Genomic DNA, 17,277 nt, shown 5'->3' on the forward strand with positions numbered 1-17,277 from the left:
TACTAGTCTTCACATAGCGGAGTTAATATATAGCGTTTCTGCTCTTGATATTGAAGCTAATGGCCGCACCAAACCACTATCTCCCTGTACCACACCGGTCTTAGTCGGTAGCATGTCGGTAGTATCACAGGAGTCTTGTAAAATTTCGTTTTCAAGTATAATTTTTATGACTGGGAGAGCGATGCTCAATTCGTACTAAAGTAAAAATTGGTAAGTAACCGAAAACCATCTGGTAACTATGGACTATAGAGTTAAGGAACCCTTAATTATATACTACTTTTGTTATGAACACGCCCCCCTTCTGTATTATCACCGGCAGCTGCTGTCAAAATAAATTCACGTGTCTATAAAACAGTCCATATGGATGGACTGTTGTATGGACACTCAAATTCAATTAACAATTGATCTCAATATGGATGTTGATGGTGTTAATTCATTTGGCATGTACCTACATGCAGAATATGCATGTACACAGCTTGAAATTATTGCGAACAATGTAGGTACGCATGGTAGAATTCGCGCAAAATGCCGATAATAGACAATCTCGAAAATAGAGAACAGAGATCTTTTGTTTTCGACTGAAACACAATACTTACGATAATATAATATTTTGAATAATTGTCAACAGTGAGTCGTTAACTCAGTATTTATTAGGTATGTAGTATATATTAGTATTTTAATGTTATGAGTAAGTACAATTTCATAACATGTCGACAAAAAAGCCATTGAAAAAGATTAGGTGCCTACGTACTTGGTAGGTATAAGATAATTTAATTACCTATTATAAACTGTTAAACAACTTATAAATATCCGTGAAATTTAATACGTCATACTTTCGTTGATTCTGTACATGTCTTACGAGTATTTAGTAAAACCGATTGTCGAATTGAAACGTCAGTGTCAATAAATTATGAATTAACTTTTCTTATTCAGATTTAGATACTTATGTAATATTAAACCAATGGATATTTAGTTGAAATATATAAGTAGTTACCTACACACCAACATGGTAATATTAGTTTTAATCATTCTATATAAGCATTCTCATCATGGCATATTTTTTGTAATAATAAATTGTAAACGACATCATCTGACATTTATACGGCAAGTGTTACCGTATCGGGAAAAACACGGCTCAAAAAATAACTTAAGTATATTATTCACTAATTGCGGAGACATTAATTAATTTTAATTAAATATTAATTGTGAATTTATAGTTATTGAATTTATTTTGTTCAGTTTTCATATTTTTGTCGTCGTTTAACAATTACAAAATAATTTACCTAAATTATGGAAAAGAGAATTTTTATAGGTATATGGTATTATTTTCAATAGAAAAACAAAACGAAGCAATTTCAGATCTGGTGGACCATAGACAACTCGGTCATAACTATGGAAGGCTTTCTGCATAGTGTTTTCGGCTAAGGAAATTTTAGTTACAGAAGACGATTGAGCATTGCGCTCTAAGAATATTTTAGGAGCAGTTACCCAAGTCTTGAGTCGCCATGTACTCAAATGTGCTTTGATAAAGAATATATGATTTGAAATAATTAAGAGTAACAATAGGAGAGAGGAGCTCATGGAGTAAAATATAATGGTTATGTAGGTATTTGCCAAATATAAATTTAGTACATATTCTAACATAATATAATATGTGCCGGCCATTCCATTTTTGGTTATAAATGTGCGTTGATGAAAACAAGGTTATGTAAAATATAATTAGACCCAATGTGATAAAAACATACACTTACCTAATTACCCACCTAAATAGGTATGTTTTATTAAATCTATTTCAGGCGAAAATGGTGATAAGGGAAAACGAATAGTACCATACTATACTAAAACAAATCAAGATTTGAACGATCAAAATAATAATTTTATGTTTCCCAGAATGGTCGCTTTACACAAAAATAAACGTTATGTTAACGGAAAAAGGGTAAGCAAAGTATTTATTGATTAATTATGGTAGCAATATTTGAATATGTCTATTATACCGGCTAGGCGGCAGCGACTTGCTTGCGCTATATAGTTTGTGCAAACTACTTTTTCAGCGCTTTTCGGTTTACGTGAGCTACAGTTTTCCCGTCCGTATTCACGGGGTTCCTGATACAAACCAGTTTGCGCAGGTAAGCTAGTGGTAAAGCATGAGCGTCTAGCCAGCGAGTTTAGAAATATTTTATAGGTATTATAATTATTTTTATTTGGCACATATTATAAGATTATTGAATTCTGCTCATAATGTCACATTTTTCATTAAAATAATAACGTTAACATGTATTGCGTAGGAATAATGAATTATATTTAATATCTTATTAATATATAGTTTTATTGTTAACCACCAACAAAAGATTAATTTTAGAAAGAAAAATGGTAGTCTGCTTATTCAAAGAAGGAGCAAGTTTCATCCCAGTAATTAAACAGTTTTAATTATTAGTATTGAGTGCTTTTAACTCTGTTTCGACCAAAAGTTAGTTACCTAATGTGTTTTCATTACTAGACTGGCCAGTGATTTCAGAGTATGTAGTGTTTGATATGCGTTGTGACTACTTACCTATTTATATGCAAAAAAAATACAGTATACTTTTGTTACAATTTTTATAACCAGAATAGGTACCCGAAAATAGAGTAAAGTCTGTCAAATAAAAAAAAATATCAAAACTATATACATCTGGGGTCAAATTATAGACATATTATAGGTTTCAATATATTATATTATGTACCAACCTTCGAAATATGATTTGCAGGTATTAAGAAGACAAGTCCGAGGAGCAAAAAAATCAGACGATGAACTCGCTAATATTATTAAGGTATGAAATTGATTGTCAAAAAAAAATAATCAAAAATACTATTTATAAACAACATAACAAAAAATAAGACTGTTTTATTCTCGAATAAGAGAAATTTTAATCTCTGGACTTGTTAAAATATATGTGAATAATAATTATAAATAATGTAGTCAACTTTTTCTGTAGAACGAATTATTATGGTCCCTTTTTATATGCTTTGAGCAGCCAATTGCAATTTAATGTGTTCCTCCACGACTATATTGACACTTTTAAGAGAATTAAACTTTGATTCCAATATGGTCATTTGTGGGTTTTTTTCACAACGAAAATCAAAATAACAATGGACTATTAGTGGATTTTAAAAGTAACACAAGAGCTGTTATTTAAATCAAAAAGCAAAATGGTCTCCCGTATGGGACGTATGGGAAAAAACATATGGAAAAAATAATAATATATGGTTGCCTACATTACATTTAGCTGAATAAAATTAGTGATTTTACTAACACATCATAATAATAAAACTATGTTGTAGGCATATCGTAAAAGAAAAAAAAACGAGAGTAGATACCAGAATATTTTAATATAAAATTATAAATATCGCATAAAACTGTAGTTTTAATGAAAATTTGAAATTATCTTTTTCTGAAGCATTTGGAAGCAGCTGGATTAGCGTTGTTAGCAGAGGCTCTCAAAAATATTAAAGTAAGTAAGAAAATATATTTTATTTTATCATTTATTACAATATATTATAGGTATGAGAGTAAACCTGTACATTATTATTAATATCGATTACCTAATTTATGATATTATACTCTATAGTAGGAGCGATAAAGAGGCCTTATCCTCTTGTTGTATTATTTCCGGGCACAAATTAGGAAAATCAAAATTTTGACCTTTGCGCATTTTGGCTAGCGTCGCCATTTTGAAAATGATTCGGTTTTTTCAAAATATTTTCGCTTCTGTAAACACTAAGGTACCTAGGTGTAAAAATAGTTTTTACTAATTTTCTAAAAGTAATATTTTTGTTCATGTCAAATTGATACGTATGAGCTACAGTTCCGTACAGAAGGAAAGATTATTAAAAACTTGAAAAGCATAGACTGAATGACGAATAAAGTATAATTTATTATTTACATAATATTATTAACTATGCTTATAATTCAAATATTTTCAGTAGGTTTAATTTATAATTTCAATTGAATTTGATTGAAGAAGGCGTTTTATTTTGTTTGCTACTTTGATTGTCTCTTTTTGAAATATAATAAAATAATTCATTTATAGGGATGTCATCTTACTACCATAGATTTTGAAAACGTTATAGCAGCCATTTTTTTGGATACCCTCCAAAATTGGAATTTGTGTTGAGTATTTTTTGGTAAATTAATCATCATGGAAAGCTACACAGTAAGTTATTAACAGCTTATACAAATTGTTACAATCATTTAATACAACAATAATGAATCTATTCGAGCAACGCTTCGGGCATTATGTGCAATTTATTTTCAAAATAGTCTACCTTACAGATCTTACTGTTTGTAAATTAATTGGAAAATTTGAGTCAAATGGTAATGCGTGTGATGCTAAAAATCCACATCGTCAAAACGTAAACACGTACTGCTGAAAATATTGGTGTAATGAATCAAAGTGTGGACAAAAATCCAGAACAATCTGAATTACACCTTGTTCTCGAGAATTTAGAACTTTCTTATGGCACTACATAAAATAATAATGTTTATAAGCATTTGTAGGTGTATAAAATGCAGTTAACGTAAGAACTTAAACCGATTGACCAATTGGTGCGTCAAAATTTTGCTGATTGGGCTGACTTTAGAGCAACTTTAAACAGTCCAATTATTTCATGAAGTTTAATGAAATTTAAGTTTTGGTTAAATGGCTTCGTAGACACACACAATTGTCACATTTGGAGTAATGAAAACCCACATGCCATTCTTGAAACACCTTTTTATCTCTTTCACCCAAGTATTATGTCATAGGACAAGCACAAGTCCGCGCCAGTTCCCTCGGTCCATCCCCAAGTTTCGCGCCTTCCGCCATGCCACACCTGCAGCGCGTAATTTACTTTTGTAGCACCGTTGCGGGGTGGGGGACGGCCTGAGGGGGGGACATGTCATAGCCACATAAAGCGTCTCTTCGTCACCGACCGAAGGGCTGCTGTGTCTGTAAAGTGGTCGTCCCAATGCACCCCTAAGATTTAGCGGCGACAAAAGCCGAGAACTTTAAAGTTTAATAAGAAGCCATGTCTCAAAGCCATACAGTAGCACAGGTAACGCGGGGGCGACATTAGCGCGCGGGACTCTACGGCGCCGAAATTTGCGCGTGGACTTTATTGCGCAATTTATTAATTACTTATATAAAAATATATATTAATTTATTACATTCATGAAATCTGTTATATTTTATTATATACATAATAATTTAGATTATTTGAAATAACAATAACACATTTAATATCAATAGCATATTAAAAAAACCCAGCGGAATTAATGCCTTTCTAGCGACGTAATGGATACTCAATTCCATGTAATATATTCAATGGATAAAATGTTCATGAATAGGTTTATAAAAGTAGGTACCAATTAATTTTAAATAAGATGTAATTTTTGATCCAAAGTTATCTAAGGTAGGTAAATTTCTTTAAATGAGCAATGAACAATAAAAAATAATATTATTTTGCGCGCTACTGTCGGCGCGTTAAGATCCCACGCGCTAACATTGGCGTGCTAGAGTCCCTTGCGCCTAAGTCGGGGTGCCCAGGTGACACGTACGTGTTAAACGATATTTGGTCCTCACAGAATACAGCATTGACCTCCATGCGACTTCAAGTTGGCTGAATGGCAACCCGCCATACCCATGCGTATTTCAAGCTCACTCGAAATACCACCATCGTTGGCAACCGTGGCACCTAAGTATTTGAACCTGGTCACCAGTTCGACAGGCAGACCGGAAACCCGCAGATGAATGTCTGAAACACCGTTGCTACCACAAAAATTAATATTTGGTGTGGTTTATGGTTTTAAGGTGTAACTGGGCCATATATTTTTGAAAACGAAAATGGGAACCCACTTACAGCGATGAAAAAATCGTTAAGTATATACACATGATTAGGTACTGATTTTTCTGGCATGAATTAAATGAGTTTTATCTGTACTATATGTAGTTTCAACAAAATGGTACAACATGCCATACAGTTTGTGATACAATCAACTCTCAATATCTCTAAAAAATATATATCTTATTTAAAAATTCTATAAAAATATATAATATTTAATTTTATCTAGGGGGAGCCTGGAGAAATAGGAAGTCCTGGTCCACGAGGATTTCCAGGACTGATTGGTGAAAAAGGTAATCCAGGATTGACAGGACTTCCAAGCTTTAAAAGGCAATCAGTTAGTTTCCATATTACCATTTTGTTATCTATAATCACATAATCTTTATAACAGAGATGGATTTTCGACCATTCAAAACATCGTTAGAAATTATAATTTTTAAATTAATGAAAATATTAAATAACTTGAATCACTTGTACACTTAGTAACACTTTTAGGGTGAGAATGATGATTCCGGATACGTTCTAGTAATTAAAGGGGAACGTGGAATTTCTGGTTATCCTGGACTACCAGGATTACATGGAATCCCTGGTAAAAATGGAATAGCTGATGTGAGTAAAAATTTGATATCTATCCACTCGGTATTATGTGCTCATGAATTTTGAAGAAGTTCATTACAATTGTGACAATTTTTGATGATAAATTACCGGACATAATAGAGGTAAAATTTGACATCGTGGAAAAATATTACCATTTAAGAAATATTATTATTTTGTAAATAATTATTGAAACGACTATTTTAGGGAATCAAAGGTGATAAAGGTGATAAAGGATCAGATGGTAAACCTGGTATCAATGGAAACAGTGGAACTCCTGGTCTAATGGTTAGTAAATGTAATTTTGTTCATAATATTAAATACTAGCTTGTTTGCTTGCCTTGCAAGTTTCAGCAATATTGGTCTAGAAGTTTGAAAGCTATTATTGAATAATCATATACAAACAGGCAGCTGACAGACACTTACTATAATATTAAGCTTTGAAATATATTATAAACGTATTTCTTTATTCATTGGGTGCGCATTTACGTATATAATATAAATTATATTATTATTTCGCATATTTTAGTTTTTAATTATGATTTTTTTAACTTATCGATCACTCATTTAAGGGAATAAAGGGAGAAATGGGTCTACAAGGGTTTCCGGGTTATGCAGGAAATATGGGATTTACTGGGCCACAGGGTATTAAGGGAGTATCTGGAGACAAGGGAAATCAAGGAACAGTTGGCAGTCCTGGTATGCAAGTAAGTTGAATCAATATATTATTCTTATTTATATTTCATTTTGGAAATAAAAAGGCGTTTCATTTAAGGGGATCTGTCCAAATTCTTTCTCGGATTAATTATACATAGAGGTTTTGATCCAGAAATCTCGTCTTGAGAATTTTCTAAAAATAATCAGAAAAAACCTATCTTAAATCTCAAAAATGCAATTCGCCTAAATTTCGAGTGTTTTCATATCTCGAGAAATCATCGACGAGATTCTCGAGAAATCGTAAAGTTGTCACTAAGCTTAACTGCCGATCGCAACCGCCGTTTATATGAAAATTGATGGTAACTTTAATTTCTCGGTCAAAAAAGCTTCGACATAGATTATGAATGAAATTTCTTAAAATTCCCGATTAAACAATTTTGGCTGAAGGTTATAAAAAGAAGCTCTGGACTTTCATATTGAGCGGAATTTTTTAAATTTATCGGTAGTTTTTGCCATACGATCGAAACAAATAAAAAAGAGAAACTTGAGAGCTTCTCATTCTCTTCTCTTGAAAAATCAAAAATACCAATCTTTAATTCTTCAGAAAACAAATATTATTGATTTCGAGAATTCTCAAATCTCAAGAAAGGAAATAATTCTAGAAATCAGGAACTCTAATGGTATTCATAATAATATACTATAAGGTTTCAAATTATTTGGTAAGTATATAATTCAAAAACAGCAAGTATTTTTAAAATAGTGGCAATTATTTAATATTACAGCAAGTAAAAAATGATTATTGGTAAGTATAAAAATAATATCTATGGAAGTATTTAAATAAGCATAGGGAATTATTAAAATAATTAATGGTAAGTATAAATGTCAATTTGTCAGAATAAAATCTAATTTGGACAGATTTTTTTCAAATAACTTATTTAGAAGCTTCCGTATTATGTTAAATTTAGTAGAATAATATTCTTCTGTCCGGCTCTCCAGAAAAAATTGTGCCTTCACTGTTACTATTAGAATAGTATTTATTGTTTTTTTCTTTTCATCCCTTCGCCCATTCTGTGTAGCAGCTTTGATGTGTATCTATAAAATAGCTCAATAATGAAATGAGAGTGTATTGAGCAAGCTTTTAGAGCCTTTAAGATACTATTTAATAAGTCATAATATTATAAAGTTAGCTACCAGAAATATATTCAAAAATACTTATTTTATATTTCAAAAGTCACCAATATTCTGCTAGGTTTTGACTTTGTAGATCAGTATGGATATAATTTAGGTAGTACTTTATCGCCATTCGTCGAGTGCCCAGACTTATGATGTGCTATTTACTGGCCATCAAAATTATTCTACAAAATTCTTTATTTATAAAGATGTAATGTATCTAAATCAGATGATCAATAGTTTAAAAAGTTTGACAATAAACCTATACATTATATAATATGTAGGTGGATTAATATAGGATTATTTTTTTTTAATTTTATATGATTTTATTTTTATTTTGTCAGAGAATATTTTTTTTTATTTTTCACTCATTCAAGGGAGAGAAAGGAAATGCGGGTGTAACAGGATTTTCTGGATCAAAGGGTGACGAGGGAATTCCCGGAATTCCTGGTCTAATGGGAATTAAAGGAGAGCATGGATATAAAGGGGATCAAGGAACAATAGGCTGGACTGGTGAAAAGGCAAGTAGGGGCAAGATGACATCTTGTGTTCCTCTGGACAATCTCCAGCTTTAATCATTCCTGATTTTTTTTCTTCAAAAACTATAAAAAAAATAGAAAAAAGTCTAAACTGTTTGCAGCTGACATAAATGATTAAATAATATATAGGTATAATAATAATTAATCAATCATTCTTAACTTAGGAATAACCTATATATAAAATGATATTCATTACTCAAATTTTTTATTTACATTGACAATATATTATAAAGATACTGATTATAAGCTATGTCTTTGGCCATTCAAATGTGATAAAACATCTTACAAATGATGATTGTTTTATAATAATTATTGACCTAAGAATATGGTAGTATATTTTTTTAAATTTTCTTTTGGAATTTCCCAGTGGTTAGGCTACAACATACAGCCGTAGCCATAAATTAACAAACTATAACTGAAGTAGGGAGTAAGATCATGTTAACGCGTGTGTTTGAACATGTCGGCAAACCAATATAATTTAGAAGGGATAATCCCAAAAATCGCAGGTTCGATGAAGTCACCAATGGCTATAATATGCTTGCGAAATATACCTAACTAAAAAGCGATTACTATTGTACTATTGATGAAAACAAGTTGTCAGACAGTGTTGTCGTAGGAAGCCAAAGCATATTCCTAAATGTCACACCCATGATGACAACGATTTAATCATAATGCTTAACTTGTTGGACGCGGCGCATTTAATCACTATTTAATTACCGCATTTAAATAACATGATAATTATATCGAGTGCCCAATTAATTAGTGTACAACTGGTGTACTATCCGCGTGGAAAGGATTTTAATCTTAATCATTAAATAAATAGGGTCAGCAAGGATCTTTGGGTTTTACGGGGCAACCAGGAGTTGCCGGTATTAATGGCCTTCCAGGAATTAAGGGAGATCAAGGAACTCTTGGACTACAAGGTCCTCAAGGACCCCGATGGGGCTACAGGGACTTCAAGGATCGCTTGGACCCGAAGGCTCACCAGGACCGCAAGGCTCAATTGGTCCACAAGGAGTCCCCGGGCCTCAAGTTAGTTTGACCATTTTTATAATTATTTATTTTATAAATATTCACATAGGTACTTGTGTGATAATTCAAATTTCAGTTTCAATTTAGCCACTAGGTAAGCTACTCGTAATGTTTTGTGTGACCCACAATCGGCTACCTGATGCCACCCCACTTATTATATAGGTAATATTATAATATTAAGCTTCATAAGACCCTATTGTTGCAAACTATTATTGACAGGCAAACAACAATTGATGCTCCAGATTTCTATGATTGTCATCAGGGACACACAGATCAACACGAAGAATAACGGCACAGTTCTCATGCATACCACCCATTATTTAGGAAAAATAATTTTGTTCTAACTTTCAGAATACGGTATTTAAATAGCATGGCGAAGGGTGACTTTTAGAAAGAGGTAGGGTAAAGAGATCTGATAAAAAGAACACACTTGTCAGGTATACTTACAATAAATAAGAAGATAAAATTAAGCATTAATTAAGAAATTAATTCAGTTTAAATTACGTTTTTTTTCAAAACATTTATACACATCAAAAATCACTGGATAAAAGTTATTTTTATATTTAAAGAGTCTATATTTATCTCGAAAAATCGTTACTAAGCTAAACTGCCGATCGCAACCGCCGTTTAAATGAAAACTGTTGGAATTCCACAAGAAAATTTACTTTCTCGGTGGAAAAAGCTTCGGCATCTATTTTGAATGGAATTTTTTAAAATTCCCGATTAAAAAAATTTGGCTGAAGGTTATAAAAAATTAAGCTCGGCTTTCATAATGAGCGGAATTTCTTAAATTTATCGGTATTTTTTTCCCGTAAGGTCTAAAAAAATAAAACAAGAGAATCTCGAGAGCTCTCGAGAAAACAAATATCATTAATTTTGAAAATTCTCAAATCTCAAGAAAAGAAAAAAGTCGAGAAATCACAAACTCTATTTTGTATACATAATATAATAACCACTATAATAATAGTCATCATTATTAAATTAATATTATATATAAAACAATAAAAATGCGTTTCAATAATATTTCAAGTATTTACAATATTCTGATGGGTTTTGATTTTGTAGATCACTATAGATATTATACTGTAGGTAGCACTTTATCGTCCTCCATAGAGTGCCCACACATAATTATGATGTGCCATTTTCCAACAAAAGACGTAACGTTTCTGAATCAGATGATCAATAGTTTAATGGTAAGACAATAAACCCATATAAATTGGGCATTATAAAGGTTGGTGAATTAATATAGTATTTTTTTTTTAATTTTTATGTCATTGTATTTTTGTTTTCTCGGACAATGAAAATTGTTATTTTTTCATTCATTCAAGGGAGAGAAAGGAAATGCTAGTGTAACAGGATTTTCTGGATTAAAAGGTGGTCAAGGAATTCCCGGAATTCCTGGACTAACGGGAATTAAAGAAGAGCATGGAGATAAAGGGGATCTAGGACCAATAGGCTGGACTGGTGAAAAGGCAAGTAATAATGATAATTTTAATTGTTAAAAAATACAAAATTCGTGAAAAATCGCGTGTATGACCTGCCTGTATCAGATCAGTATATTGCATCTGTAAAATTCGAGTGCCCAGAATTATATCTCGAATGTATAAAATACTAGGGTTTTTTTTAAGTCGTCATCTTAATTTTGATCTTAATGTTATGATTTGGTCTGCATACTACTACTACAGTCGTATACACAAAAAACTTTAAAACTTAATTGCACGGTGTTGCTTTTCAGCAAATATGTAGTTTTGTTTATATATATTTTTTGTATGAATAAAACTTTCTTTGCAGTTCTCTATAATGGACAGAGTGTGCTGACAAAATGGTTAATTTATAATAATATTAAACATTAAATGTGATAGATTGGAAAAGTATATTTTGTACTTACATTAAGTGATGCTATCATGCATTTAGGGTTAATCAACTAAGATTAGGATACTATACTGACCAGTGGCGATGGGTGGAGGTAGGCTATTTAGATCCTCAATTAATAGTCCACACTAAACTTTGTCAGTCATACGTATTTGGTTTCATTTAAATAGGCAGGGTTTAATTGATTTAAAAAAAAATAACAAATACCATATTATGTAAACTTAAGTCTTACTTCGATAAAAACAAAAACGTATGACTAACAAAATTATAATGTGCACCATTCATAGCGAAACTTAACAGCCTACCTCCACCCTTCGCTACGAATCCTGACTATGTCGCATGCATCGTACGATTTTTAACGAGTCGGCAAAATGAGTAATGCCCGGCAATCCATTGAAGAGACAGACCAAAATATTGCAGGCTCGACAGCTACAATATGCTTGCGGAAGATACCGAACTAAAAAGCTATCACTATATAAATGTGTATAATTTGAAAGGTAGCAAGTAAAAAAAGAGGTTTTTTTATAAATTCGTAGTTTTACGGGTTTCTATATTTATTTAAAAAAAACATAGATTTTTGACGATTCTTGTGAACATACTTTCTATTTATTTTAGCCGCTACTAAAACACCTTCAGAGTAAGACCATTTTTACACAAATCAGAGAACAGAGATGACTCTGCCGTATATTGAGAACTATTATACATCACTTATCTACCTTCTACCATTTTAATTGATTTTGACAATTTATTCAAAATATATAATATTATAAATATAACTGATGGTGGATAATTAAAAAAAAAGAAGAGAATAATTAATACTATTTACAAAGTTGAAATAAATAAACTTTTATGATTCACATCTGTATCAGTTTGTTTTAATAACGGTTATTTTCTTTGAAAAAATCGAGAAAATATAATGAATTAGAACCTTAATATATTATTATAAATAACCATATCGACACATCATTATTTTTGAGGATGCTGTGATATTGAAGTAATTATGTACATCATGGCCCCCACATCCTGAAGAGAGCCCCAGACTAGGGTTTTTGGCAGGCCCCCTTACCTATCCTTAAGGATAAAGGCAGTGTGACTCTCTACAACAGTAGATTTGTCAAAATGGTGAATGAAGTAAAATTAATGTTTATTTTTAGCGATTTTTGGAGTTATGGAGTTGTCGAGAATCTACACACAATTAAAAATTGCATCGCACAACGACATGTCTTAAAATATTAACATTATTGAAGTAAAATAGTGCCGCAGGCGACGCTTTTTTTAATATTATAGAAATTATGTGACGTCTATTTATCTCACTTATCTGGTCGACTCGGCACGCCGGGTAGAGCCCTTTTAGCCTCCCCTTGTGGGGGCCATAATATGCGTAATGTTTAAAGTTTCTATAGCTGAGTATAATATATTATAATATGTATTGATCAACAAAATCCAGCATTGTCTTTCAATGCCATTGGTAAGGCTTTTATTTATACATACAGTAGGGATAGGCAGGCCATGTGTTGCTTAAGGGCGGCATATTATAAACGGCGGCGGAACCAATACGAACATTACAACTTTTAATAGCAGTGGTGGGTTTCCATGAAGCAGACAGAAAGTGCTGACATCTTAGTTAAAACAATAATGGATGCATAAAAAATAAATAAATCTGAAAGCCTATCCTATTTTTGTAGTGTGTATGGCAGTTTTCGCACAAGTATTTTTTTAACGATTTTGTGTGACCGTACCGAAAATCGGAATTCGATTTAAATAAAAAGGAGTTGAAGTTATATTATACTTTTTTAGAAATAAGTAAGTAAGTATCTTTTTTAAAATAAGTATTTAAGTATGCACGCACTCGTCTTTTTTAGACTTTATTAGAATGAACTTTATAAAAAAGATATGGTGAACAAAACCATAAAATAAAATTATTTTTATAAATATTATAAATTTATTTTTATGATTTCTTCTAAAAATACGCACTGATTAATCGAAATATTTGAAAATATATTTTTAATCAATTTTCTGAAATTGCATGCTTAGTATTTTTCTACCAGGTGCCTCTACTAATACGAAAAAAACAGCATCCTGGGGTTGAGATTCTGAACTTCGGAAAGTGATTCCTACAGGAAATAAAAAATTAGGAATCCAATCGCTTGTCAACTCAAAACATCTAAAGTACCCAACCTAACTGTGCTATAAAATCACATAACAGTGTAATTTGAATGTGGCATCTAGGTATAGGTAGAAAAAGCTTATGAATACAGCAATATTATTATTCGAAACAATAACAAGTTAAATTGTTAGTAATAAAATTCATAGATGTCAGTGTATACGTACATACAACCTGCAACCTAGGTAATTAGTGGTACTGTTTTCAGTAAAAACTGCAATGAAATTTTAATTTAAATTTTGTAACCGGCTTCTACCCACCAGAAGCCCACCTAGACGCAATCTGCCAATGGAATAATATGGGCTTTAATAGCGGTGACACCACGGGTAAGAATATATAATTTAAAATATTTGATTATTATAGTGAATGTGCCAATAAATAACTTATAATGGTATCTTTTATGTATTTAGGTGTTTTGGTTCCTCGCGGGCCGCGTATAACATCTACACAAAAAGACCTTCTCGTACAATTAATGTACGAGAACAAAAACCTTGCCCTCGCGACATTTTATGGTCCTCTCGGGGTATCGGAGCATGTATCCCGGCGATTAGCCAATATAGGCCCACCAAATTATGTTGAAAAGTGGAAAGCTGTTATTGTAAATACTTAATAATAATAACCTAAAGTTAATGTCTTAGCACTTATTAATGTTTACTAGGTATTGTTAATCTTGATACGTTTTATTATTGTGATTTCCCAGGTATGGAAGGAGATGAAGCAAAAGGCACGGAAGAAAAATGCCGACCATTAAATGCAACGGGCAACCGCGCTGTGGATGTCATTGATTTATTTCTATTGCAGCCCGTAACACACCAACACGTGAGGAGGTTGTCGCACGTCACTCGGTGCCAAGCTTCGAGGGCATACCTAGAGGTAATAGTTAAATATTGTTTGTGCATAGTAATATATATTAGAATTTATTTCCAGCCAGCAATATTAAATATTATCCATCTATTTGTATTGCAGTCTATGATAATCACTCGGCCGGTGAACATCTGACCCGGCAGAGAATAGAGACGCCTTTACGGCCCAAGAAAGACATTCGACATAAAACAAAAATCATTCAAAATTAGACAGGTTCCACACAAAAAAACAGTCAACAGAACAGTCAGAACATCTTCGGTTTAGGGTTTTTTTTTGTATTTCGGCACATATAAAATGAAATGTGATAAAAAATGTGAAAATTTGTATTACAGCAGCGAGATATAGGCCATCATTGATGCCGGCCGTTTTTCCCAAACTGAAAATAGCATTCATCTAGACTAGGTCATCATGACTGATTGACTGCATACACTAATATAATATTATGTATGCAGTATGTAAACGTAAACAAACAATATTTCTTTAGTAAGTAAGTAGTACATACGCCTGCCATATCTATACTTAATACATGTGGCCCTCGACTTTCACACGTAATTAGTTCCTCAGAAAGTGTACATTAAAATATTATTTATTTATCAATGAGTGTAATAAATTTAACGCTTGTTTTCTTTAGAAACTTGTTATAAGTATATATATAAATAGTCAAATACCACCCTTTTACGAATTTGAGAAAGTGACAGGGAACAGAGGAGAGAGTAGCAACTGCGTGGTAGAGCACAGTTTTTGCATTATCAACAAGAATGTACTTTGTAAGAAATGTACGAAATAACGAATTATTTTAAAGTCCAGAGCCACCCTTACTACGATATCAAAAGAGAGTATTGTATCAGACATAGACTATAGATATATCTAGACGCCACCCGTTGCATTGCTAAATGAAGCCACGTGCCGTGCGTTTGGTTTGTGGGCGAGCGAACGCATTCGTCTACAAATGTTCGAGACCATAGACCATTTCGCTAGTGCTCGCACTAGACTCTCAGAATTAAAATATAATTTTCTATTTTTTACGTCATATAGTATTTTTAAGCGGTCAAAATGCAACCATTAGGTAAAAATATCCATAATTTAAGTTATTTTAAAGATACACTAGGTCACTGATATTAAAATATATAATAATATACAAATAAATTATCACGAACATGTATCAACTTACCTATGAAACGTAATACCATCTTGTTGCTTATCAGTACGGCTACCATATTTTAATACAACACACAGAACCATCTTTTCTACTTAATTAACTAAAAATATTTACCACTGACTTTATGTTTAACACAAAAATAGCAATTTTAGCAACACGGTTATAGACGCTTAGTTATGCAATAAGCTAAGATCTGCCGGCTACATCGTAGCAAACCATCTCCCAGATCTGTAATCCTTTTATCGTACTCTTGTGCGTGTCGCAGAGATTATAACGGTACCGAATACTTTCTCACTCGCACTTATGCATCGTTTTTGTTCAGGCCTTGGTATCAGAAGAAATTATGTATATGGTGTGTTGTAAAAAAAATAATCCAAGTATAAAAGCATTACTAACAATTTTTATTAATGTTAATATAATACAATATAATTATTATAAACGTATAAAATAGAATAAGTACATAATAGTATGTGCATTATGATAAATTTGGCATATTTCAGTCAATTGTCGATAATATATTGGGTAAAAGGTTAGTTATTTATTATGCCGCATTTATTTAATTAATTATTGGCACAAAAATATGTGTTGACAATTCTCCGTTGAGCAGAATATGCCTGCCTTATCCTATTGGCATTCCAAGTGGCAGTATATACAAATTCAGATGGGACAGGGTCATCTACAAGTTAGATTCGGTATCCTGAAAAAAAGAGATTTGTTAGACAATACATGGCATACTCAATCCAATGTCACATCTCTTTAAGTACCTACTGTTTTTATTTACTTGAAACTTAAATTACCTAAATTGTTGTATCATGTTGTGCAGAATACAACATGCATATATTTTTTTTATTTTAGTTGCTTTTTGTTCGCTCGTAGGCATCTAAATTTTGTTTTAAGTACACCGTTGAGTCTCTCTACCACATTCAATGAATAGTGAGCACCTCAACCGCATAACCTAATTTGCCTGAAATGTTTTTAGATCAATCAATACGAAGAAAACCAAAAGGCAACAAGAGAATAACGAAGATGACCGAGAGAGCAGACGAAAGCGGCGACCGACGTTCGTCAGCTGAATGCAGAACTAAGATTTCAATGATCACAATCTGTTTTTTGAATATGTTTTCGATTAAATAAATTGGAAACGTTATACATTGTGTTTTCATTAAATACCCACTCATAACTATGCAAAATTTTGATTCCTTTGATGTATACGGAATACGGGTAAATGTAAAACCAAACGAAAATGTTTGTTACTGGCAGTGCCAGTGGCGAAGGGTGGAAGTAGGCTGTTAAGATCCGCCATAAATAGTGTACACTAAACATTAAGTTAAAACTCTTTCGTTACGCAATCGTTCCATTTCCATTTTGAC

At 32.1% G+C, this 17,277-nt stretch overlaps 1 protein-coding gene and 1 long non-coding RNA gene across 2 annotated transcripts in view; both read left to right on the forward strand.

Annotated features, from left to right (window-relative positions):
- The window catches only part of LOC147073476 (uncharacterized), a 56,786-nt gene extending 45,456 nt beyond the window's left edge, over positions 1-11,330 (forward strand). Inside the window, exons 27-36 of the mRNA XM_085945654.1 lie at positions 1,797-1,936; positions 2,745-2,807; positions 3,435-3,488; positions 6,086-6,193; positions 6,352-6,465; positions 6,658-6,738; positions 7,023-7,157; positions 8,655-8,798; positions 9,640-9,848; positions 11,177-11,330. Of these exons, the coding sequence (XP_085801780.1) occupies positions 1,797-1,936; positions 2,745-2,807; positions 3,435-3,488; positions 6,086-6,193; positions 6,352-6,465; positions 6,658-6,738; positions 7,023-7,157; positions 8,655-8,798; positions 9,640-9,848; positions 11,177-11,201 (1,073 nt within the window). The 3' untranslated portion in view covers positions 11,202-11,330. The remainder of the gene's footprint in view (positions 1-1,796; positions 1,937-2,744; positions 2,808-3,434; positions 3,489-6,085; positions 6,194-6,351; positions 6,466-6,657; positions 6,739-7,022; positions 7,158-8,654; positions 8,799-9,639; positions 9,849-11,176) is intronic.
- Positions 11,331-14,064: 2,734 nt separating this feature from the next.
- On the forward strand, positions 14,065-17,056 carry LOC147073477 (uncharacterized). Its single transcript, XR_015070482.1, has 3 exons — positions 14,065-14,210; positions 14,585-14,757; positions 16,887-17,056. It is a non-coding gene; the product is annotated as an uncharacterized LOC147073477 (long non-coding RNA).
- The last annotated feature ends 221 nt before the right edge of the window (positions 17,057-17,277 follow it).

Source organism: Rhyacophila brunnea, unplaced genomic scaffold (assembly GCF_057557595.1).
Source record: "Rhyacophila brunnea isolate RB1 unplaced genomic scaffold, BYU_Rbru_1.0 scaffold_18, whole genome shotgun sequence".
In the NCBI taxonomy this organism is placed as follows: domain Eukaryota; kingdom Metazoa; phylum Arthropoda; class Insecta; order Trichoptera; family Rhyacophilidae; genus Rhyacophila; species Rhyacophila brunnea.